The 24,682-nt window shown below is 57.0% G+C and overlaps 3 protein-coding genes across 5 annotated transcripts in view; all 3 read right to left on the bottom strand.

The window, feature by feature from the left end:
• Position 1: 1 nt before the first annotated feature.
• Positions 2-6,546, bottom strand: SYTL1 (synaptotagmin like 1). 2 transcript variants are annotated; one of them, XM_072355337.1, is made up of 15 exons: positions 6,409-6,546; positions 4,836-4,987; positions 3,912-4,057; positions 3,152-3,254; positions 3,030-3,069; positions 2,869-2,962; positions 2,660-2,754; positions 1,983-2,117; positions 1,723-1,889; positions 1,531-1,633; positions 1,274-1,435; positions 949-1,027; positions 779-878; positions 478-683; positions 2-254 (listed from the first exon to the last, which is right to left on the bottom strand). In XM_072355337.1, the coding sequence occupies exons 2-15, from the start codon at positions 4,961-4,963 to the stop codon at positions 109-111; spliced, it is 1,704 nt and encodes a 567-aa protein (XP_072211438.1). In that variant the 5' UTR covers positions 4,964-4,987; positions 6,409-6,546; the 3' UTR covers positions 2-108. The 2 variants fall into 2 exon arrangements, with proteins under 2 accessions (XP_072211438.1, XP_072211439.1); XM_072355338.1 differs by having other exon boundaries at positions 1,983-2,090.
• Positions 6,547-8,273: 1,727 nt separating this feature from the next.
• Positions 8,274-13,975, bottom strand: TMEM222 (transmembrane protein 222). Its single transcript, XM_072355671.1, has 6 exons — positions 13,818-13,975; positions 12,445-12,529; positions 12,051-12,082; positions 11,543-11,639; positions 11,271-11,401; positions 8,274-10,406 (listed from the first exon to the last, which is right to left on the bottom strand). The coding sequence occupies exons 1-6, from the start codon at positions 13,931-13,933 to the stop codon at positions 10,319-10,321; spliced, it is 549 nt and encodes a 182-aa protein (XP_072211772.1). The 5' UTR covers positions 13,934-13,975; the 3' UTR covers positions 8,274-10,318.
• Positions 13,976-17,974: 3,999 nt separating this feature from the next.
• The window catches only part of WDTC1 (WD and tetratricopeptide repeats 1), a 28,071-nt gene continuing 21,363 nt past the window's right edge, over positions 17,975-24,682 (bottom strand). For both annotated transcript variants that reach the window (XM_072355623.1, XM_072355622.1), the window contains exons 13-16: positions 22,385-22,620; positions 21,873-22,041; positions 21,261-21,453; positions 17,975-21,108 (exon numbers count right to left, since the gene is read on the bottom strand). In XM_072355623.1, the coding sequence (XP_072211724.1) occupies positions 20,911-21,108; positions 21,261-21,453; positions 21,873-22,041; positions 22,385-22,620 (796 nt within the window). In that variant the 3' untranslated portion in view covers positions 17,975-20,910. The remainder of the gene's footprint in view (positions 21,109-21,260; positions 21,454-21,872; positions 22,042-22,384; positions 22,621-24,682) is intronic.

Here is a 24,682-nt window from a genome sequence, read left to right as displayed (position 1 = left end):
GGAGAGCGTGCGGTGCTTCATTGCAGCCCGAGGGACCCCATCCGTGTGGGGCACATCCCGACCCAGCCCCCAAAGCCCCCCATCCTCGTGCCGGGGGTCGCGCTGCGCTCACGGTGCGTTGCGGGGCACCAGGTCGGTGCGCAGCGGTAGCAGCGCTTCCACCCAGCGGCCGGAATCCCGCAGCACTCGGCCCCACAGCTCACGCTCCTCCGCCGTCGAGTCCATCCAGCCCACGGGCAGCCCGTAGCTGCTCCCTGCGGGGGGGAGGAGGGAGGAGAGCCCGCTTAGTTATGGGGCCCCCCAGACTTCTTACAGACCCCCCTAACTCCCCACAGACCCCCTCAGGATGCTCATATACACCCACAGAGCCCCATATCTCCCCCTTAGACTCCTCTTAGACCCCTATAACTCCCCATAGACCCCCCTCAGGACCCCGCAGAACCCCCCCCCAGCTCTCTGTCCCCATTCCCACCTTACCTGTGCCCAGGCTGAGCCGCAGCCCCCCCAGCTGCCTCTTGGCAAAGGCATCCCGGTGCCATAGGGTGCACTCGGCACAGGCCTGGGCCAGGTCGTGGGGCTGGAAGCCATCGTACACCATGGTGTGGTTGAAGATGGGGCTGAGGCTGCGTTTCACCACCCTTGTCTTCTGCCGGCCTGCCTTGCTGTCATCGGGCAGCACAGAGCTGGGGGGGGGTCAGCAATGAGTGGGGAGGGGGGCTGTACACCCCCCCCCCCCCTAAAGCCCTCCGTGTGCTGCTATGCAGCCCTCCCTGCTTACCACTGCACAAAGGCATCCACTGTGCTGCCATGCAGTGGGACCAAGCCCTGCGCTGCCTTCACCCAGATGTGCAGCTCACCTGTAGGAGGCTGCCCCGATCCTATGGGGTGGGGGATCCGGGTCAGGGCCTGGGGGGGCTTCACTGCCCCATCCCTACAGCCCCCACTCACCTTCAGAGCCTGCGGGGATGAATTTGAGCGCCAGGTTGAGGTGTCCTCGGTTGGGGAGGCTGTCTGGGGGTATGGGGGTCTGCGGTGGGGAGGGAGAGGGGTTATGGGGGGTGTGGGGCAGGGAGCAGGGCTATGGGGAGCGATGGGGTGGGGGTGGTCAAGGAGAGAGCAGGGTCATGGGGAGCTATGGGGCACAGGGTTATGGGGTGGGGAGGGAGCAAGGTTATACGGGGGTATAGGGTGGGGAGGGTTAGAAAGGGAGTGGGGTTGTGGGGGGACGTGGGGCAGGGAGTAAGGGTATGGGGTGAGGAAGGCCAGGACTCACGCGGGGCTGCAGGTTGAACCACTCCGGCCGCGTGTTGGCCCAATCCCACTCTCCCAGCGGAACCTCCACCTCCCCCAGGAAGAGGTTCCGACCCAGCGCGTCGTGGTGCCACACGGACAGGTTCAGCGTCCGACCCCGCAGCTCCGCCTTCCGCACGTTGTACTGCGAGGGGGGGAGGGGGAAGGGGCAGCGGAGTGAGCGGGCGGGGGGCGCACGGCGGCCTGCGGGACCCCCCCCCCCCCCCGCTCCAAGCCCACCTTCAGGGTCTCGTTAAAGACGGGGTCCAAACTCCGCTTCCGAACCGACGTCTTGCGCTTGCTGCGGTTGGACTTATCGGGCAGCAGGTAGGTCTTGATGTACCTGCAGCCGACGGGGATGGGGTTCGGAAGGTTGGGGGGGGGGCACACAGAGAGGGTCGCGGTGCCCCTCCCCCCCGGTGCCGCACTCACGGGTCGGAGCGTTGCCGCTTCGCTTCGGCCAATTGCCGGCAGCGCACGACGTGAACCCGCAGCTCCTGAGCGGCCGCTTCGTAACGCAGCGAGAACTGCACGCAGCCCCGAACCGGAACCCGGAGCAGCTCCGAGTCGCTGTAGAGGCTCAGCAGGCTGCCGCTCAGCTGGAGGGGGGGAGGATGTGGGTCAGGGATGGGGGGCGGAGCGCTGAGCGGCCGCACGGACCCACAGCTGGAAGGTTCGGGAGCGCAGCGCACCGTGGAGGAGCTGAGGCTGGAGATGGACGAGCTGCTGCTCAGCGCAGCCACCGGCGGAGAGCGACCGTCCTGCGGGGATGTCCGACCGCATGGGGGGGGATCTGCGTCCTGGGGGGGGAAAGGAGAGGGGTCCGCCTGGGGGGGGCAAAGGGAAAGCATCCATAGGGCTGCATCCACTGTGAGGGGTCCCTCGGCACGCTGCTCCCTGTGAGCGGCTCGGGTACACGGCCCCATTCAGCCCCATACAGACCCATATGGAACCCATAACCCCACAAAGCCCTGCTCAACCCCACCATCCCCACTCAACCCCATACAGACCCATATAGACCCCATAACCCCACCATCCCCACTCAACCCCATACAGACCCATACAGACCCCATAACCCCACCATCCCCACTCAGCCCCATACAGACCCATATAGACCCCATAACCCCACCGGCCCCACTCAACCCCATACAGCCCCATACAGAACCCATAACCCCACCATCCCCACTCAGCCCCATACAGACCCCATAACCCCACAAAGCCCTGCTCAGCCCATACAGACCCATATGGAACCCATAACCCCACACAGCCCCACTCAACCCCACAGAGACCCATATAGACCCTGTAACCCCATGCAGACCCCACTACCCCACACAGCCCCACATGCCCCCCCCCGCAGCCCCCACCCCACCTGTCCAACACCAGGACTGCTGTGTGCAGGGCTGGGCTCCTCCTCATCTTCCTCCACACTGGAGGTGCCAAAGGGGTTCCCATCCACTCTGTCACCTGCAGGGGCACAATGTGGGTGGGGGGTCCCAACACAGCAAGGAATGGATATAGGAAGGAGGGAGTCCCCTATTTCCCTGAACCCCATTGCTTTTCCCTGCAGCCCCACATCACCTGGCTGTCCGGGGCCGTCCTGCTCCCCTGCTGGGACATCAGCTTGCTGCAGAGATGGTGACACCGTCGTCCCCTCCGGGGCTGTGGGGTCGGGCTGTGGGTGGCACAGTGGGTGAGACCGGGCCCAGCACCGCAGCACCGCGTGCCGGCCCAGCACCCACCTGCAGCTCCGTGTCTGCTGGGACTCCATCCTCATTGGGGCTGCGAGGAGAAGCGGTCAGCAGATCCCGGTGCAGCCCTGGAGCAGCATCAAAGCGCAGCCCCACAGCCACCCGCACCTCACCTCTCCTCCCGGGCACCTTCCTCATCCTCCTTGTCCTCCAGCAGCCACTCTCTGATGGCATCCAGCTCATCCCGGCTGAGCCCGCACTCCAGCTCTGCCACTCCTGGGGACAGCAGGGACCTCAGAGGGCTGTGATACTGTGTGCCCACCCCACATCCCCCACCCACCCACCCATCATCCATCCATCCATCCATCCATCCATCCCTCCTTCCATCCATCCCTCCATCCATCCATCATCCATCCATCCATCCCTCCATCCATCCATCCACCCATCTATCCACCCATCCATCCCTCCATCCATCCCTCCATCCATCCATCCATCCATCCATCCATCCATCATCCATCCATCCATCCATCCATCCATCCATCATCCATCCATCCATCATCCATCCATCCCCATCCATCATCCATCCATCCATCCCTCCATCCCTCCATCCATCCATCCATCCATCCATCCATCCATCCATCATCCATCATCCATCCATCCATCCATCCATCATCCATCCATCCATCCCCATCCATCCCTCCATCCATCCATCCACCCATCTATCCACCCATCCATCCCTCCATCCATCCATCCATCCATCATCCATCCATCCATCCATCCATCCCTCCATCCATCCATCCATCCATCCATCCATCATCCATCCATCCATCATCCATCCATCCCCATCCATCATCCATCCATCCATCCATCCATCCATCCATCCATCCATCCCCATCCATCCATCCATCCCCCATATCCCCCCATCCTCCCTACCCCATGGTCTCCTCCTACGCCGGATGGACGCACGGACCAGCTCAGATCCCAGCAGGTTCCGATGGCGCTGGGCCCGGACGTCACAGAACCATTCTCCCGTCAGGGTCCGCAGCAGAACCGGGTCCGACACCGACTGGCGCAGTTTGCTGCTCACCCATGGGAGCAGCGCTCAGCTCCGGAGCCCCTCATCCATCACAGCTCCATGTGGGGGGGGACATGGAGCGGGTGGGGGGCAGGGAGTGGGATGGGGGACATGGACTGGGTTGGGGATGGGGGTCGGGTTGGGGACAAGGACCAGATGGGGGACGTGGATCAGGCTGGGGGGCACAGATGAGGTTGAGTGGACATGGACCAGGTTGGGGACGTGGATTGTGATGGGGACAGAGATCAGGTTGGGGACATGTGGACCATATGTGGGACATGGATCGGGTTGGGGACATTGAGCAAGGTAGGGAACGTGGACCAAATGGGGGACACAGAGCGGGTTGGGGATGTGGGTCAGACTGGGAGGGGGACGAGGATGAGGTTGAGGGGACACAGAGCACGGTGGGGATGTAGACTGGGAGAACACAGGTGAGTTTGAGGGGACATCATAGACCAGGTTGGGGGGACACAGATGATGTTGGGGTCACAGATCAGGTGAGGAACATGGATGAGATTGGGGACACAGACCAGGCTGGGGGGGGATACGGATGAGGTTTAGGGGACATGGACCAGGTGGGGGACACAGACAAGGCTGGTGATGGGTCAGAATGAGGGAACACAGGTGAGGTTGAGGGGACATCAGGGACCAGGTTGGGGACACGGATCAGGTTGGGGTTTGTGGCCCAGGCTGGGACAGCCGCCATCTCCCATCGTGTTGGGGACCCCCCCGGGCTGCCCCCCCGTCTGTCCGTGCCCACGGGCGGTCCCTGCGGGTCCCACCTGACTCTGCCCTCCTCGGTGCGGCGCAGCAGAGCGTCGCGGTGCAGCACCTCCGCGATGGCGCAGCGCTCCGCCTCGGTCAGGAAGCTGAGGTCCAGCAGCGCCTCGGGGCCCGGCTCCGGCTCCATGTGTGCTGCGGGCTCGGGGGGGGGCTGTGGGGGTGGGCAGGGGGCTGAGCGCGGCTCGGTGGGGCCGCAGTGGGGTGGGCAGCACGCGGCATCCCCACCCTCCGCAATGAGATGGGGGCAGCTGGGAGCAAAGACCCCCCCAACAACCCCACCGACCCCCCCCCAGACCATGGCACGGACCCCCCCCCCCCTTCGTGCCCCTCCCGGCTCCGTGCTATCCCGGCCGCTGTTTACCAAAGGCGTCCACTTCTGCCCCTCCCGCTGCCCGCAGGGCTCCCAGGGGACAGAGGGGGGGCACAGAAGGGGGTGCAGGTACCCACCCCCCCAAAGGGATCCCACTGGGATGTCAGCACCACGTGGCCATGTGCCCCCTGACCCTGAGCGCTTGGGGGGGGGGGGCGGTATGGCTGCCATCCCAGCCCCTCGTGTGTCCCCATCCCAGCCATGGGGGGGTCCCTGGTGTCCCCAAGCAATACGAGGTGCTGGGTGGGCAGCACAGGGACTGTGCCCAGCAGGGACAGCAGGCAGTGCTGTGAGTGACACTGCAGCACGGGCACCACCATGGCACACTGGGAGGGGGGGACAAGATGGCATGGGGACCGTGATGGCACAACATGGGGACCACAATGGCGCACCATAGGACCTGCAATGGCACAGAGACCACGATGGCACACGGTGTGGTCTGCAATGGCACACGGTGGGGACTGCGATATCACACCACGGGGATCACGATGGCACACACTGAGGAGCCCCCCCCCCCAATTCCCAGCCCTCCCCCCCCCCCCATATTGCCCCACCTACAGAACCCACTGCTGACCCAATGTCACCCCACGCCCCTCCTGGTGACCCCACACCGTGCTGTGCTGCTCAGGGGTCTGGCAATGCAATGGGGCCCTACCCCTCCCTGCCCCCCCCCCCAACCCCACGCTGTCTCCATATCCTGTTTACATGCAGGCCTGGCCCATGGGGGTGTCCCATCCCCCCCTTAGAGCACAGCAGCACCCACAGTGTCACCCTGTCACCCAGGGTCAGCCCACGCACACCCGCGGTTCCCCCCCATCCTTTGGGGGACACACAGTGTGGGGGTGGCTGAGGTTGGGAGGTGGGAGGGGGCGAAGCTACAACCCGCCCCCCCCCATATGCGTGCAACCGGCCCAACCAGCCGCAGCTCCCAGCAGGACGGGGCTGCACAGCCCTGTGTGGGAATGGGGCGACGGGTGGTGTGAGAGCAAACATCCCCCCACCCCAAACACCCCTGGGTGCCCCCCAGGGTGGGCAGCCCCCCCCCATTGCTGTCTTGCTGTCCCCCCGCACCCCTCAGGGCTTGCAGGCAACTCGTGCCCAAAGCTGAGCTCAGGGCAGAGCGCAGCCCCCAACCCAAAGAGCAGGAGGACCCCCCCCCCCCCCCCCCACGTCTCCCCCTTTGGCAGTGGGTCGGTCCTTACCTCGCCCGGGGCTGCGGGGGGGCCATGGGCCGCACGGTGCCCGCTCCTAAGGCTGAGTCAACCCCAGCAGGGCAGGAACCTCCGAGCACGGCGCTGCCAAAGCTGGGAGTGGAGCCAGAGGAGCACAGCGGAGCGGACTGGGCTGCACTGGGCTGAACTGGGCTGAACTGGGAGGCGTCAGGCGGACTGGGAGGGGAATAGACTGAGAGCGGTTGGTGGTGGTTGTGGTTGTGGTTGGGGGGGCATTGCCAACACTGGGGGGCAATGGGAGGAGTGATGTGTGCCAGCCCACCCTGCCAGCTAAACGTGGGGCAGTTTGGGGCCTGGGGGGGGGGGTGAGTGAAGGACCCCCATCAATGGGTGCAGCCACAACCCCACGGCTCCCACCCCACTGCCCCCCCCAGCCAGGACAGCCCCACATGGCAGTGCTGCACTCCCCACCCTGCGCCCCACTTTCCATACTGGGGGGGGGGGGGGGGTTGAGAGGATGGGGGGGGGTGCAGCCCCTGCTGAGATAAACCCCCCCCCCAAAAAGCAAAGGGTGATTTATTTTTAGCTGTTTCTAAGGAAATGAGGCTTCAGCTGCAGCCTGTCTGTGTGTCTGTGTGTCTGTCTGTGTGTCTGTGTGTCTGTGTGTGTCTGTGTGTCTGTCTGTGTGTCTGTCTGTGTCTGTGTGTGTGTCTGTCTGTGTGTCTGTCTGTCCATGTGCCGCCCTCCCCTTCCTCTCCCCATGGGTCCATGTGGAGCCCCCCCCAGCCCCACAACCCCCCCCCACCCCCATTCCTCCCCCAACTGCTTGTCTTTGGGTGCAGCAGAGATGCACTGAGCACGGCCAGGACTCTGCTGGGGCTCAGCACTGCAAGTGGGTGGATGCATCGGGGTGATGAGTTCGCCAAGTCTCAGCCCATGCTGGAGCTGAACTCTGTTCACTGCAATGGTCGGAGACGGCGCAGGCCAGGCATCCAACATAGGAGCATCATCAGTGGGTGCCGAGTGTAGGATTCTGAGCTGTGGGTATGGGATTGTGGGTTCAGGTTATGGGATTGTGGGTTCAGGTTATGGGATTGTGGGTTCAGGTTATGGGATTGTGAGCTGTGGGTGCTGGCAGCCGCCCCGCGGGCACCCAGAACAGGTTCTGCCTCATTTCTGCACCGGGTGTAGGGAGCGCGTGGGCAGAGCTGCAGCTTTGGGAGCTGATCCCAACCCCACACCCACCCCACTGCCATCATTCGGGCCTCAGCGCTCCTGGGGTGGGGAAACTGAGGCAGGGAGCACAGGGCAGCTCATGGCTCAAGGGAGGGAGACACCGTGGGGACCCCAGGAGGAGCCGGGGGGGGGGCATGGAGGGATAAGGAGGCTTTTAAGGTGGCTGTGAGGGGTGGGCACACAGGAATGGAGCCGTGCAAGTGCAAGTGGGGGATTCCAGTGCACTTTTAGCTGCTATTCTGCCTCTGGGCAGGACCTGCTCCCCACACACGGGGCCATCCCGGCTGGTTTTGGGGTGGGGGGGGGATAAACTGGTTGAGCATCCTCACGGCTCAGGGCAGGGACGCAGTTCTGCTGCTCCGCAGCTTCTGAAGGCCTGGCACGGCAGCCCTGGCACAGCAGCTGGTTCTGCCTGCACTGCAGCAAAGCTTTCCTGCTCTGCAGCAATCAGCTCCCTGCGCCAGCCCTGCTGCTCCCAAACCGGCACCGCAGGGCTGGGTTTGCTGCTGCCACCGGTACGGGCAGCTCCGTGCAACGGAGGGCGATGCGCTCCCGAGCTGCGGCTCCTCGTGGTGCCTTTGGGTCGGAGCTCAGCCCGCCCGTGGGACGGACGGCATCGGTTCGTCTGAAAGAGAGAAACCTCGATAACAAGAAGGAGAAGCGATGGGACACATCCACTGACGTTTATTATTATTTCCCCCACCGCCGGGATTATTGAAACCACAGAAGCAGAGTTTAAATATTTACAAAGTCATCCAGCAGCCCCACGGAGATCAAGGGAACAAAGGAAGGGGGGGATGGAGGGATGGAGGATGGAGGGATGGAGCCCACCAAAGAGCAGCTGCAAAGCAACAGAGCTCTGCGATAGGGGGGTGAAACTGGAAGGGATGGAGCCAAGGTGAGGGATGGGGGCACAGCAGGAGATCGGGGACGCTGTGAGGGGGGCACAGCTCTTGGCTGGCTGCCCCTCTGCCCCCCCATGGCTGTATGTCACAGCAGCCATGTGCTAAAGCAGGAAATGGGAGAGCTGCGTTCTGTCCCTTCATTCCCATGGGGCAAAGGTGGCTCCGTGTGCTGGGTGAGGGCTGGGGCAGCGATGTGGGACCTCTGCTTCATCTCAGCCCAACTGATTGCAGGGCTCTGCTGATGCTGCAGGGGAAGAGTCTGTGTTCAACGACACTCAGATCTGGTACGGAAGCACCAGGAATGGCACTGGATGTTGTCAGGGATCCCAGCCTCCCCCAGCAGCTCCAAGGCTCAGCTTTGGCGATGCTCGTACAGCTTATCTCTAACACACGGGGACGCAGCCCTACGAGTCTGTAGGTTATTGCTACTGCAGAAGATGGGTTGTTTGGCTCCAGCCCCACGGCTCCTTGGAGGGTCTCAGACTTGCATTGAGAAGTGGGGCATGTTGGGACTCATCTCTCCCATCCATGGAGGGGACATTGAAACAGGAAGAAACGTGGGAGGAGATCCAGCAAGAGACACCCAAAGGGAGAGAGCCTGTGTGGGTGGGGAGCACAGAGGTGGAAGCAGAAGGGAGGCACAGGGAGCCAGCAAGAGCCTGGAATGGGCTTCCACACCAGAGGAAGGCACAGGGATGGGGTGCAGCCAAGAGGAGCTCTCCAAGTATTCCTCGGGGCTGAAATGCAGCGGGCAGTGGGAATGCAGTGTGGAAAAGCCAACCCTCCCTCTGCCATCAGAGGGGATCTGCTAATGGCACATCACATCCAGCAGAAAGCCCCATGGAAAGCAGCACCTGCAGGTCAGCACCTCCATCCAAACCCACCACGCCAGGCCCTCAGCCTCTCCTTAAACCTCCATCAGCCCCACAGAGCTCAGGGCTGCCACTGGAGGCACGGATGCTATCACAGCCCTACACACAAAGCCTTCTGTCCCAGCAGCCACCTCTGCGGGCAGGAGCTCCATGGCACACAAAGCATGGAGGCTTAAAGGAAAGTGAAGGAGCTCATGAGAAGTGCAACAACAGCCTCGGGCACTCCGAGCAAAGGGAGAAGCAGGGAAGCTGTATTTTCTCTGGCAGAAGCTAAAAGGGATTTTGGCAGCAGAGTCCCAGCTCTGCCATGGAGCCGTACCCAAGCCAGTCCAGCTACTTCCTGCTTTTCTGGGCTCACCAGCAGGACCAGATGGGATCCACCCTGCTGCAGAGCGACCCTCTGTGTCTCCAACACCTTCCTGTCACTGCTGGGCACCATCAGGCCGTGCTGTGGCTGTGCACACCCCACACCTCCAAACGTGTGCTACGGGAGGGATGCAGCCCTTCCTTGGAGGCTGGGAATCAAAGGAAGCATCTGATAAAGTGTGGCAGGAAGAAGGAAGAGGTGATAGAAGCCCAGGAGGTGTAACCACTGGTGTTCCTCAAGCAGCAAGGAGGGCTTTGCCTTGAGGCTCTGCCTTGTGCTGAAAGCAAAGTTTAGCCCACACCTCTCCTTTCCCAGCTGCCAAACTGCAGAGGGAACACATGGAGGGAGAAGTCAGGAGGCTCCGGGAGCCCGGCATTGAGACACAGCAGCGACAGAACAGAAACAGAAGGGGAAGAAGGCAGATCCAGGAAACGAGGATGAGCTGTTAAGAGTGGAGTGGAATTGCAGCCTCCCGGAGTGCCGTGCCTCTGTCCCACTGAGTCAAGCAGCCCCAGTTCCCTCCTTGGTGTGCCCACGGGATGGGGAGCTCACGGCTCTTATCACCGCAGGTGAAGAGTCAGAACGACCGTCAGGATCGCCCCCAAGAAGAGGACAAAGGGAAGCCAGGTCTTCACAAATCCCCCTATGCTGCAAGGCAAAAAGCAAAGGAAATAAAGGATTTAAAGTCAGCAGAGGAACACGGGAGGGACAAATAGAAGAGCTGATAAATGAGAAATCAGAGGGAGGTGAATGCTTTCCTTATCCATTGCTGCTGCAGATCGTGTGCAGATTTTGATATGACACGGGGTCCATAAAGAACCACAGGGCTGAGCTCTGCTTCCAGCACAGATCCCACTCACCGTGTCACATCTATGCAGTCAAACACCAGGATGCCATCGCAGTCAGTCTCACTGATGGGGCTGTTGGTGTATTTACCCAGCACAGCAGGGAGCACAGCCCATGGCAGCTGCAATTGCTGTCTGAGAACAGGCCAGACCCAGCAGAAGGGAAGCAATACAAAAGCATTATGCAGGGCAGCTCTCCGGGCCCAAGGAATTGAAACGGAGATTAAGTGTCCATCCTTTATAACAAGGAAAGCTCAGGATTTCCCTCTCCGCTCAAGTTGGAAATCAGTTCTAATGGAAACAAGATGCAAGAGGGAAGAGACACCAATGACCCTTGGAGAGCAGCCATCCTGTGACCTTCTGTTCTGCCCTGACCCAGCCAAAGGACAGCACAGGGGGAGATCTGCCCCAGCTCACATTTCCCAGATTCCTGCCACCTTAAATGAGTTTCTAGAGGCAGAATTTTGGGAGCACCGCCCAGAGCAACCCAGCAAACACTCCTGGTTCCTCCCCTATGAACAAGCAGCAGGCAGTGATGGCACCAGGACCTCTCACCCATGTGTTAAGGGGGAGGGAGATGCTCCTCCCTGTTCCAAGGGACAGGCAGAAGCTCTGGAGGGATGGGAGAATGAAAGAAGAGGATTCAGCTGCCTGCTCCTCAGCTCACCTTACGTACTTCCCATAGAGGAGTGAGAAGAAGCAGAGTTTGACCATGTTCCAGGAGGTGCTGTTGTCGTACCTCATCAAGTTTAAGGCCAGAGCCACGTGAGAATGGCAGTTATCACAGCAAAGGTTGTGCTGGAACACAGAAAGGAGCACAGCGTTAGAAACGTCGTCCTTGAAGCTCCCCACTCCCACACGCTGCACAGGGCCAGCCCCTACAAGGGCCACACAGAGGGGAGAAACCACACAGGGACACACAGGGACACACAGCCGTACCATTCGGTGCTTGTACTCCTCCGAGGCGTCGTGCACAGCTGTGTCCCATGCATTGGGGCTGCTGGAGTACACTTTGCCAGGATCCAGCTTCCAGTACCTGGAAAGAGACAAGGACAGATAGGACCCCTTTGCTGCTGCTGCTCCTTCACAACAGGTTTACAAAGCCCCCCAAAAACAGTAATGAGATGCCAGCCATGGCACTCGATCAGCACAGCACAGGCACCACGTGGAACACCTGTTGCTAACATAACCTTTCAGCTTTTGTTTTCTTCCTTCCTTTTAAACATGCTGCATGCAGATAGAGCTATTAACACCGCTACGGGGCTGTTACACCTCTAAGAAGATTCAGCTTAATGCGGTTCCTTGAGAAGCACGACATGCAGCAGAGGTCTGTGTGAATGAGGCGACCTGAACACGAAAAGCAGCACTACAGCATGTCCGTCTCCATGGACTAAAGGACATCTGCAGGTCAGCTGTTTGTGTAATAAGAAGTAATGGGAGCACTTACTTCACTGGCTTCCCAAACGCCATGTTGTCTTCCTGCAACAGGAGGGAAAAGGGGCTCATGAGGACAATGCTGTGCAGCATTCGTGGCTGAACAACCCCCCATCACCCAGCAATGGAACTGCCACGCGGCCCTAAGCAGTGTCAGGATGGCAGATGCAAAAGGATTTAGGCCCTAAACTCACAGGCCATGAGATTCTTTCCTCCTGCCCACAAACCTAAACCAACCTTTGTTTATCTAATCCTCCCAACAACCCACAGGGTAACAACAAACATCAGACACATCCAACAGCACTGCTTTGCAGAACTCCGTGCTGCAGGACACAGGGGGTGGCTCAGAGCTCACTGAGATGCAGACCAGATTTTGGCTTAGGCACCAAGACCCATCTTGTACTTACTGAGACAAAGTACGGCCCCGCGAAGTCCCGAATGACTCCCGTGGATGTGCAGATACCCATATGGCCGATGATGGGGAAGAGCCATCTACAGAGGGAATGGGATCACACTGAGAGCTTGCAACGTGCTGCCAGGACACTGCTGGAGCGGCCACATAACAGACAGCATGGTGAGGACGGGCAGGGTTGGTGCATGAGGCAGCCAGGAGGTGACAGCAGGTCAGTGCTGCCAGGTAGAGATGCAGGAGTGATAGAAACAGAGGAAGAGCATGCAGGGAACACCCAGAGCCGTGCTGTCCTGACACACAGAGCCAAGGTTGGCTCTTCCATGTGGCACTCAGGCTCCATCAAAGGGTCGGATCCAGAAGAAGGGATAAACCTGGACTTCTTGTGAGGGATCAGAAGGTGGTCCTGCCCGGCTGCCCACCCAACACTGCAGCCTTTCACTGCAAACCTGGCACTGCAGATAGGAACATTCACAGAGAGCAGCAGGCCTCAATCCCAGCCCATCCACCATCGCGGTGATGATTCTGTGCCCTCCCACAACCTGCGGCCTCCCCAGCTCTGCTGAGCTCTCCCATTCCTCTCTGCTTTCTCCACACCAGGCCGTGCCCAGCGAGTCACATCTCAAACATCGCAGCAAGGAAGGGATTCTCAACCACAGCTCAAATAGAGAGATCCTACAGCGATTGAAACGGGGAGACAAACCACACGTGGCTGATAAGCACAGCCGGGGAGATACAGAACCCATTCTGTCCGGTCAATAACGGAACCCCACAGCACGGAGCAGCTGCAAAGTTGGATCTTCTGTGCTCTGTGCCGCTTCACCCCCCTCCTCTGCCTTTCCTTTGGCACAGAGCAGGGCAGGCAGCTCCCTGTGTCTGCATAGAGCAGCTTCTGTCAGCCACAAGGAGCTCAGTGCCGTCCCAGCATCAAAGGAGCAGGTTTCCCATCCAGCTCTCAGCACTGCCGGCCTCTCCAGCTTCCGAACCCGAGGAAACGTCAGCGGGAGAAAAGCGGAGCGATGACGCAACCTGCAGAGCTTCGGCCTAAGGACAAGGCTGGGAACGGAACAACGGGAAGATGCTGCGGGAGGAACCCACGGGCGAGCCGAGCTCGGAGCCCTGCGGTGAAGGGGAACGAGGCGGGGAGGTGCCAGCGGTGCCAGGCGCTCCCGCTGTGCCGTTCCCACCCGGCTCTCACCGCTCCGCATCTTCCGCCCGTCCCGCAGCCCGGCCCCGCAGCGCTCCTCATTGGATACGGACGGGGCGCAGCCCTCGGCCCGGCCCGGCGGAGCGCGACCGTCAGCCCCGGGCCGCCCTCCGGGCCCTGCTGCCCCCCCGCCCTCCCTTGCAAAGCGGCGGCCCCGCACTCACGTCAGCACGGGGATGGGCGTCCACACCACGCAGTACGGGAAGCGGCCGCGCTCCGCGTCCAGCCCGGCCCCGCCGCCGCCATTGAACTGCTTCATCTTGGCCTCCGCTTCCGCCATCACCTGGGCCCGCCCCGCGCCGGGCCGTCTGGCGTGACGTCACTTCCTGGAGACCGCGGTCGCTTCCGGTTGCGGTTGGTAACCAGGAAGTGGGAGAGGCTTCTCCATCCAGCCCCCCGACCCCGGGTACCACGGGGGAGAGGAGCGAGCTGTGCCTATGGGCAGGTCCAGGCCGCACTCTGCTCTTTAGATCCTCCCCTCGTGGGAGCCAGATCTACAGACCAACCCTGCTAATGAGGAGAGCCATGTTCCCAACAGGCATGATGAGCTCACGGCCTTCACATTACAAGAGAAAATGGGGCTGTAATCTCCCTCATCAAGCAATCCTCTCATCGCTACTTCATGCATTCTGCTTCCCAGCCCCTGCCGTAGCTCACAGATGGAGCTGAGCCCAGCCCTTCACATTCATCAGCACATCCTCCCCCATGAGCAGCACTGCAGGGACACAACAGTACTCACAGCATCGCAGCCTAGTGAAGCTTTCAGCGTGAAAGCACAAGAGCTCAGGAAGATCCAGCCCTGGGAGATGGACATCAGAGGGGACCCCAGTCTGGATCTGCTCTATAGCAGGAGACAGCATTGGCTAACAGCCTAGTTCAGAGGCAGCCTACCTGCCCCCCATACACACTAAGGTCACACGAGCACTCCATCACCTCAAGCAGTTCAGTGGTGCAGTGCAATCTGTGTTTCCTTACCCAGCCCTCAGGAGCTCATCTACCATTAGATCCCAGTCTAGACCACGTTTTGGAACAGACCTTTCCAGCAGGGAGGGCTCCAGCAGAGCTACCCAGCCCAGAACTGGCAGGGAACAGCATCAGCTCAGCATGACCTGTCAGTGCATCAGAGCTGATCAAGAGCCTGAGCCCATAATGTGATGGTGAAGGGATTCACAAAACAGCCCAGGTCCAAACGAGAGAAAGGGGTAAAAAAAGAAACCAACCCAGACACTGTGGAGAGCAAAGCCTGGAGCTTTGGTTTCTAAAATACCCGTCCTATTTTGGCACTGTGGATAGAAGATACACACAGAGGCTCTACGTGTTCCAGTGAACACCTTTTGTTCTACAAAGGACAAAATATTGGCATTGATCTGCTCCAAGCTAACGTTAAGTACCAGAGATTGTTGAAAGCCACGAACCGGGCCCAACATTCCCATCAGCTAACGCAGCCCCGGCACGTCTGTCAGATCAGACAATGCATTTGCTCTTCCTGCTGCTGGCTCACAGGCTGCTAAGCAGCGTATCACCAGGGACCAGTTCTCTTGGCTAAGCCACACACGAGGGACAGCACTGACAGCCTCCGTGGGCCACGTGTCCCTGCGGTGCCACCGCACACCTTCCCTCCCAGGCAGGGGCCATCACAGGCAGCCCCAGTTCATCGCCTCTTAAATGCAGGAGGGTGAAGCCAACTGCTGGAGCACAGAACACCATTTTCCCCAGGCTGGATTTAAAATCAATCAATACATCACTCCTGTACTGCGCGGCTTTCTTTGTGTTCATCAGGCGAGCAGAAGGGCTCTCCATCCCCAGCACCGCGCCGGCAGAAAATGGGTGAGCAGTAGCTGACAGCAGGGTCTTCCTAGTGACAACTGGAAAGCTGCTGCTGTTGTTCTGCTATTGATCTAAGCAGAATACAAAACACCTGAAGTCAGCAGGGAAAAATAGCTGCAGTTGGAAAAGAAACTGTAGGGGGGTGGGGAGCAGGGGTAGAGCAGGTAAGAAGTTTTCCCATGCATCAAATGAACAGCCGGGCATTTTGTTGCAGCTATCCTGCCCGACTACAATAGTGGGTTAACGCAGGGAGCAGGAACGGTGCCACCATTGTTTCTGCAGTCTCTCGTTTGACAAGAAACAAAAGGTTTCGTTCCCATTTCTGCCAGCAACTTGCCACCGCTGGCTCCTCTCCTGCTGTCAGCGTGGAAGCAGCTCTACCTCCTGTGGGCCCAAGATGTCCTCACGACAGCAATCTTTGCCTGCTTACTGCAGTACGGCGTGACACTCACACCCTGGGGACGCCCTGTGGACACAGAGCATCCCGGAGAGCGTGGGAAGGAGGAGCTCAGACCCCACACCACCCTGGGCTTGCCCCAGTGCATGCCAGCACTGCTGCAGCTCAGCCCTGGGTTACTTCCCCTTTCTACCCTGGCTCATCTCTGAGCCTGAGAGAAGCAGGCACCCAGCCAGCTCTCGTTCAGCAAGCGGCTTCCTTGGGAACCTTCCCTGTTGTGACAGCTCAAACATTGCAGGGACTGCCAGGACCAAACCACTCAAGGAAGAGATCCCCTCCCCCTTCTGACATTGACAACCACAGCAGCAGCAGGCAAAACCGCGTGCAGGAGCCCATTTAAAATGTCACCGAGACACAGGCTGATGGAGGACACCAAGGCGTCCTTCCCCCGCCCTGCAGGTGATGCTGGGGTGGGCTGCTCGGCGTCTCTGTTGTTCCTCTCCTGTGGTCTGTGCCTGCTGCAATCTGACAGCCTCTAATCACTCAGCGTGAACCAGAAACGTCACTCTCATCTGTATTGATGATGGTGCTACTCACCAGCGCAAGAACATATGCAGGTTCAGCCACCCACCCCCAAAAGCACACCTCGAAGCCATCTCACCCCTTGGCTTTAACCTTCAGGTCTTTTCTGCCTCCCTGTCACTTGAGAGCTGCATTTTCCTCTTCTCTCCCTCTCCTACAGACGCAACTTCTATCTTTAAAGGGAAAGCCAGCAGCTTCTCAGGGACGCGGGGTACAGAGCAGAGCAGCTCTAAGAGCCACGTGCAGGTCACAATGATTTCCCAGCTGTGAAATCCACAATAAAAACCTCACCTTTCCTCCTCACCTTCCCTAGAGGGGTCGCCCATCAGCCTCATCTCCTGCAGCAATGAGGCCTGGACGAGGTACGAGGAGCATAACATGCAGAGGACTTAATTCCCCGCTGTGGCAGCAGGCAGTTCTCTGACATCCTGCTCTCATTTTGCTCTGAGACAGGAGCCATCTTGAGCCCTTTGCAGACTTGTTCCTGGCACTGCAAACAGTTACAACAGAGAAGAGTGAGCTCATCCACAGGGCCGTTGTTCCACTCCCCCTCCAACCCAATCCTCTTACTCCAGTTACAAATCAAACCCATTTTCTAGGTCCTTCTTGCCATTTCCACCCACAATTCAACCACACGGCTTCCCCTTCCATGCCTCCTCTTTGTCCCACCATTCAGGCCCAGAGCTGACCTAATTAGCTGATTGCCCATTCCAGCTGTGGATGCACACCGCTTTGTTAGAGCACAGCCCTCCTTTGAAGTCATAATTTTTATCAGGCAGGATTTGAAATGAAGAGGCCTGAAAAGGCCTGAAAGGTGTCTAACAGGAATTGCTGAGAGAGGACTTCAAATGGATGCTGAAAATAGCAGGCTGGCTTTCTAACTCAAGGCCCAGCACCACGCTCGGAGGGCAGGGAAGTATCTGGGAGGTGCTGCAGCAGGGGCTGAATGCCGGATGCTTTAAAGCTTCTTGCCCCAGTGCTCCAGAGATCAGCACTGCTGCACACAGCATCCATGGAGGTGCTCAGAGCCATGGATGGGGACCAGGGGCAGCCCGACCTGTAGCAGTCAGCAGCCCTGCCTGCAGTAATGGGGTGGATCTGGGTGATCTGTGAGGTCCCTCCCAGCCTGCTGTGATTTCATTAATTTGATCCTGTACCCAAACAACTCCATGACGCAGCCGTTCATCTTCCTCTCAGATGTGTGCAGCACTTTTTCTTCCCATCCCGCTCCAGGCAGCCCCTCTCACCCTCATCCCAACGTTCACAGCTTCAGTTTCAAGCCAAGCCAGAAGCAGACTCTGCTGGCCCTCACTCACAGGCAGCCCGGAGTCCCCACACCAGGGTGAGCTGACACCAGCACACACAGCACCTGCACACACAGCACCTGCTCACGTTTCAGGCTCCCCAGCCCCTTCCCAAATGAGTTTGCAGGGAGTTTTGTTCTCCCCCACAACAGGCAGGATCCAGCCCAACCAGAACAACCCCCTGCCCCAACAAAACACACCAAGAAAGAACTAGAACAAAGAACTGTTTAATTGCTTAACCCTTTCTCTTCCAGGGACCAGAGAAACAAGTTTTCTGCTCCTTCTAATGAGGGCAGTAAGGCTTGTGTGTTACCTCTACAACCGCAGGGGCAAAGTTGACGAGATGATCATCTTTAGTACTCGAAAAGGCTACAAATAATGGTCATTGCAACACTAAGAGAATCCTAGAGTCTCCTTACAGAGAGTCCATGGCTAGAATACAAAAATAAAGGAGGCATCCCTGTATATCCCAGGCTAGAAAGAGTTAACCAGAAAGAGCAGGAAGAAGCTTTCCCGAAGAGGGGGTCGAAGTAAACAGCAGAGGTCAATAAAGCAACATCTTCTCCCTACTTCCCCAGCATGTTTTTTTTTTCTTTCCTTCACCAATAAATACAAATTCCTCATTAACAAGCGACCGAGCAGGCGATCCGCCCGCGACAAGGGGGAAAAGGGGCTACAGGCAGAAAGATTTTTCTCTCCCCTTCTCTCCCATTATTATTTATCTTTTTTTAATCACAGCAGCCATTAAGAAAAAGCAATCCACTGCAGAGGCAGGGAATCTTATCGCTCTCACACTGCAACCGGCAGGTAAAAAAAGAGCTGCGCTGTCTCACCAAGGTAAAAACAAGGAAAAATAGCTGCCACAGCAAAAGGGGGAACGGGGAGGGACGGGTCTGTTCTTTTCAGAGCTTTCCTTCTCAGTCCCTGTTTAAAAATCCAGTCTGGAGACATTGCCTACCGAAAGCTGGGGGTGAAAATAAAGAGTGTGACTGGGGTGGGGGGAAGCCTTAAGCGAAAAAGAAAAGGCCAGACCGCATCAAAAAGACACTCGAGTGAGAAGAATTTTCTGCTGCCTCTGAGGTTTGAAAAGCACTGAGTGCCAGGGCACACCTGGGGTGGGGGAAGTAAATAAGCAGCCAAACAGGTAAACTGAGTAACAAGTTGCATCTACTGCACTCGAACTGCTTGAAAAGAAGCAGACGTGCCCTCAGCAGCCAAGTGGCAGCGACCATCCGTCCCACGAGAGCTCTGCTTCAGCAAGAGAAGATGGAGGGTGAGCCTGATTGAACTGAAACACAGAAGTCTGCCATCCCAGCTCAGCAGAGCACGAGGGCAGCCAGTCGTTTCCTGGTGGTAAGGGGCACGCTCCCACAAGACCAGGGCTTGCTAAGGTTCTGCTTCAGCCACACGTGACAGAGCAGATGGACATCTCTGTCTGAGGGTAGAGATCAGATCCCAGTTAGCTTCACTGCAACTGCAAGGAGAGAGTGGGGGGAGGTATCTCTCTGCAAGGAACAGCAAGCATCCTTTGAGAGATGCTGCCAGCTATGAGACTGTGACCTCCTTCCCTCCTGCACAAGGCTCACTCATCTCATAAAGACTGTTCTGGAAGGGAGAAAAAGCCAGTTACCTTGATCAGTCAGCAGTGTGCAGTCTCTCTCATCAACACCTGGCAGCCAGAAGCAGCCAGAGGAGGAAAGGGAGGCCTCTCATCCTTCCACAGCAGGAACAGGAAGACCAGGGATTGCACCACATGGAAGAACAGCCCTAATGCAGCACACACACATGCTCACATACTCCCAGACACACATCTCACCCCTGGGACCAAGGCTAGCATGTTCAGACCTTCAGCAGTAAGAGACACAAGACAGCGCAGAGCAGTTAAGATCTCCAGGGGCTCTTTGGTCTTAGTTGATAGTCCTAGAAAAAAAAAGCAACCTCTTCAGATTCGGTTGTAGCACAGCTGTGTAAGATCTATTTGATATTTAGTGTTTGGCAACTGCAAGAGGGGAAAACAGAGCTGCATGTTACGTGAGAAGGTAAGGAATGGAAGTACAGTGCTGCATTTCTAGGTGTACTCCTGGCCTTGCAGCCAGAGCCAGTGTGTGGAGAACGGGAAGAGGAAGGAGGTTTTCCTGAGAGGACTGCTAGTCCGTCAGATGTTACACCAGAGCAGGCCCACCTTGAGCAGCCAACTGCATAGAAACGCTGCCGTCTAAAAGCTCAGAGCATTGGGTGCAACACACACATGGTGGCAACGTTCTCAGCTCCAACACTGGTGACAAAGAGAGTAGTAGAGGGTGAACACGGCTACACATGTTTCAGGCAATAGAGAGAGAGAAGCTCTGCAACAGTGCTGTTACCAGCCCCTTTCCTCAGCAGCTTTAGCTGCACAAGTCCTGGGCCTCTGGTCAGACCTGCTCCCATCACTGTCACCTCTCTCCACAGGTTCGCAGACCACAGAAGAAATTATCAGAGCTGGGCAAACACATCCTGCCTTGCTGAGCTGCCCTCGCTGATTCATCAACTAAGATGGATGCCCAGGGACAAGACAGGCAATATCCAGTCCTTAACATAACACAGCCACATATGATGGCAACACGTTAGAGATGGAAGCCAGAAGACAGACGTTAAGGGTCAAAACAGGTATTTCGTGGCCAACAACCCTAAACCAGGGGCCTCTAGACAGGCTGGTAGCATAAGAGCAGAGTCAGGCGTTCAAGACCAAGATCACTGCAGTAAATTCATTCCATAACCCCTGCCCTAGGTTTGCATTTTATTCCGCAATTTAACATCCCTTCTGCAAATGCACGAATGCAGGCAACACTGCTCCGTATCAGGTCATACGGCAGCTCTGGAGAAAGTCACCAGCATACACTGCTTACGGACAACTCAAAGATCCCCGCTGGGACTACGTTCCACTAAAGGCAAACCCCAGACTGCACTGCCGTGCTGCTCAGCAGCGTGATGGGAGAAGGAGGAGGTGGTGGTAATGGTTTAAGGAGACGGCCGCTCCTGCCCCTGCCAGTTTGTCCTACTCTGTGCATAGTGCGATACAGTGCAGTCATTCATCAGAGAAAGTTCAGGACCAAGGAAACTAGGTTCCCTTTCAGCCAAACAATTAGAGGGAGGAGAGGCAGTTCTGTTTTAGCTGGGCCGGCACTGGACTTGCCCCTCTGAGCTGTCTTCATCATCTGAGCCTCCAGCCCCACCACTGGTCAGTCCTGTAATCCGGTACCCCATGTTCAGCAACATCACCTCCAGCGGGTCCGCATTCATTCGTCTCTGGTTAGCTTGGGAAGCACCTTCCATGTCTACTACCACACGGCCATTAAGGGTTTCACTCTGCAAGACAAGAAAGGAGGGAACTCAACAAGGCAGGGATAGGACCAAAGAGGGGCTGCTACAGCTGCTGCAACCATCAGGAGATCCCAGTAGGAAAGATGAGGTCTGTGTTACCTCTCATGTCACCAAGACAGTCCTTTCCTACAGCTTACCTCTGGCCGGGGATTCCACAGTCGTACAACTGGGTCAATGCCACTGGTGGCCAGGAAGCAGTAACTGGGATGAGGCTGGAGACAATTCACAATCGACTCGTCTCCCTGCAGCACTCTGACGAGGTTGGTGGTTTCTTTCTCCCAGATGAAGAAGGAGCCATCGTCTGACCCACTGACTATGTACTGAGCATTGCTAGGGCAAAAGGAGCAGAGACTGGAGATCACAGCTCAGAGCCAAAGCCATTCTCTAGCAGACATGAGAATCCCAGCTGGCTTCTATAATCAGTAGGCTGCTACCCTGATGCCTGTGGATCCAGATAAAGCTTCCTGCATTGGTTCCCTCCATCCCCAGGATTCATGTTTTCAAACCCAGAACGGCCTTTCTGAAACACCAGCCCAACTGAGTCCTCTGTGGACCTGCTACTGTACCCATTATTGGTGCAGCCACACAAGGATGAGAGCTTGTCACCTTTCTCAACCCTGTAAACCAGGGCCAGTGCCACTTAATGAACAGTCACTCAGGCCTGGCATGAGGCTTTATCCAATGGACGAGAACATCCTGCTGCTGCTCGTACACTTGTCCTGCATCCCTATTACGCTCTGCCAACATACCTGCCAAAGAAATTGGCCTCTTTGATGTCTGTCGTAGTGTTACAGTGGCCGCAGTATCGGAATTTGTAGTCGTAGCTGCGCTCCCTCAGCACCATCTCATCCTCAGAGATGGAATCCTTGCGGCCTGTGGCTCTCAGCCGGATGGGGCCACCCCCTTTCTTGTCCTCAGCTGGAAGAAGAACAGATTTCCCTCATCACAATCTGGGGAGGAACACGTTCTGCACAACAGAAAGCATCCTGGAACAGCTCAACAGTTTCATCAGGGAAAGGGCTTAGAGCACAAGCTTCCTTCCACATTATCTCCTAGATACAAAAGACTACCGTGTACCGTCCTCTCACTTAAGAACAAACCGGGACCAGATGCAAGGAAAAAAAACAGGCAGTTCTTGTGCACAGTAACAACCTCTCAAAACTCAGAGCTTTACCTCATAGAGGCAGGTGAAGAAAACTCCTCCTCAGTTCGTTAGATTTTACAGTGACCTTGAAGAACCCCAAGGAACAGCAGCACTCACCATTATCGCTTTTAGAGAAGAGGGCTGCGTTGATGTCTCTGTCCAATGCATCGCAGGCACTGCTGTGTGCTTGTTCTGGGAACTTCCCTTTAAAGTCATCCAGACACTCCAGTGCTTCCGCCACGTACTTGAGTTCAAAGAGACAGCGAGCAAGACGGAAATGGGCCTTCAGGTGGCATGGATTCAAGGATATGGCCTTCAGGCAGTCCCTTAAAGCGTCATAATGGTCCCCATCCCTGAAGGAAAGGAAGGGGTGGGTTAGATAGCCCAGGCAGAAACAGTAGGCACTCTGCACTGCCACCTCCGAGCCCTTGCTTCACTCCAAAGCTTGCTGTTTCCAGCACTCTCTGCAAGCAGACACACCACAAGCTCACATGTTAATGGCATTTGCTGCGTCCCAGGGGCACCATCTGACCGAGGCCAGCTTCTTGAATCACCTCCATGCATATACAGGCAGCCCTGCAAGTGACCACACAGGCAAGCCTGGCAAGCCTTGACCTGCCATTTTAAATCCGGCAGAACAGAGCTCACTGATACAACACATTTAGGGAAGTCCTTTGAAGATGGAGGATGCACAAGCCCTCTGGCCAAGCAGAGGCAAGGTCTCTCCCGCATGGTGAGCGGGGCTGCTCAGAGCACAGCAGCTCACGCGTGCCCCTTTGTGGACGCTCAGCATGGCAGCACTTTTCCTGCCCAAAGCCACTCACAGTCCTTGGGGAGGAACTAAAGAACCACCAGGCTTCACAGTCCTGGTGGGTACGTATCTAAAGCAGCAGTCTTTTCCCACTTTTATAAGGAAAAAAGACAAAAAAAACCTTGTAGTATGGGAAATAAGCATTGCAGCAGATTGGTAACGTAACCGAATTTTTATGTCCTATTTACTGTTACTGGTGCCCATGCCTGATATCCCAATGGTGGCAGAAGCACAGGCACCTCTGCTTGTGCTCTTGAGGTCTGTATCTACCTTTGCAGTACTGTGTGTGAAGCCAGGAGACCGAATGCACAGCAGCACGCTGCTTTTATTCTAATAAGGAGGGAATGGAGTTTATTGTGGTGGGGCCATTCACTGCTTTACCACCCTCAAAAAGCCCTCAAACTGAACTACAGCCGCAGACAACCCAACAAGCTGCTGAAAGCAATCTGGAGAGGGATGCATCTGGCTTCTATGAGCAAGCTTTTGAAGGACAGTCTTGGAAGTGCTGCAGAGTATGCAGAGCATCTTAAGGAAGGTGAGCAAGGGGAGGTTAGGAAGTCAGAGCTTCTTCCTCCTGGATCTCTCCTGCTACTCAGAACGAGACAAAAGCAAGAGCTGCAGCCATCTGCAGGGCAGCACTATGGCTGTTCCTGCCCTGAACATAAAGGACACCTTAGAGATTCGGGGTTGTTCAATGTGGGTCACAGTCCAATTGCTTCACTCTTCTCCTCGGTGACATCCCAGCCTTCCTCTGCCATTTACTAGCAGAAAAACACATCTCTGCACCTGAGAAGGTATCAGCTCAGCACTATTCGCATTCTAATCACTGCACGCCACAGAAACCCTTTGTGAATACATTTTCACATCATCCTGCTACTGAAAACTGTAGCAAGCGCCAGCTGACAAGCAGAAAGGTTCAGATCTGTCAACAAACTTTGGGGGGAAAAAAAAGACACCTATAAGAAAAACACCATTTGCTAAGATCAGCACTAAGCTCCTGCCTTCCATCCCTTAACTCCAACCTACTGGTGTTCTCCCTAGGAACATGGAGGTCTTTTTGAGGCATATCCCAAATCTCTGCTATTGCAAACCAGCCAGGAGGCCAGTTACCAGCAGTCACAACAACTGCTGGCTGCTCTTTATCTTGGCAAGAAGATGGGAAAATTCAAACCAGGGACTTCCTCCTTGTAAAGCAAATGTAGATGAAGGACCTTGGTTATTTTAAGTATGTTAATAGCGAGCCACACTACTCAGTCTTACTCTGCTCAAGGGGACAGATATTAAAACAACTCAGCTGTACCTTGCAGATGCAGCTCCGGCTATTGGTCAGAAAGGACATTACCCACTGCAGAGGCTAACAACAATCGAGACAGAACCTCTCCCAGACTCTGAGGCACCAGTTGCCACCTTGCCTAATCCCTCAGAGAGGTCTGCATCCAGCTGAGAGGAACGTGGGTTAGCTGGGGTAACTTGGGAACAAGCAGTAGCGCCTCCAACTCCTGGGTCAAGCAGCAACCAAAGCAACTCCAGACAGTCCCACAACAATCTGATATAAGGACATGTTATAATATAAAGTAACCATTACCTCACCTGTTGAGAGCAAG

Source organism: Excalfactoria chinensis, chromosome 22 (genome assembly GCF_039878825.1).
Source record: "Excalfactoria chinensis isolate bCotChi1 chromosome 22, bCotChi1.hap2, whole genome shotgun sequence".
In the NCBI taxonomy this organism is placed as follows: Eukaryota; Metazoa; Chordata; class Aves; order Galliformes; family Phasianidae; genus Excalfactoria; species Excalfactoria chinensis.
The sequence above is the reverse complement of the archived record's forward strand: the minus strand, read 5'-3'. Positions and strand labels throughout refer to the sequence as shown.

What these genes read in the sequence shown, in the direction of transcription:
- SYTL1 (XM_072355337.1), bottom strand. Translation starts at nt 4,963, where the DNA reads ATGGAGCCGGAGCCGGGCCCCGAGGCGCTGCTGGACCTCAGCTTCCTG. An exon ending in GCGTAGGAGGAGACCATGGG is followed by an intron (nt 3,255 to 3,911) that starts GTAGGGAGGATG and finishes TGCTGTCCCCAG; the next exon opens with GAGTGGCAGAGCTGGAGTGC. An exon ending in GAAGGTGCCCGGGAGGAGAG is followed by an intron (nt 3,070 to 3,151) that starts GTGAGGTGCGGG and finishes TTCTCCTCGCAG; the next exon opens with CCCCAATGAGGATGGAGTCC.
- TMEM222 (XM_072355671.1), bottom strand. Translation starts at nt 13,933, where the DNA reads ATGGCGGAAGCGGAGGCCAAGATGAAGCAGTTCAATGGCGGCGGCGGG. An exon ending in CGGGGCCGTACTTTGTCTCA is followed by an intron (nt 12,083 to 12,444) that starts GTAAGTACAAGA and finishes CTCCTGTTGCAG; the next exon opens with GAAGACAACATGGCGTTTGG. An exon ending in CTCTATGGGAAGTACGTAAG is followed by an intron (nt 10,407 to 11,270) that starts GTGAGCTGAGGA and finishes TTTGCCTTGCAG; the next exon opens with CATAGGGGGATTTGTGAAGA.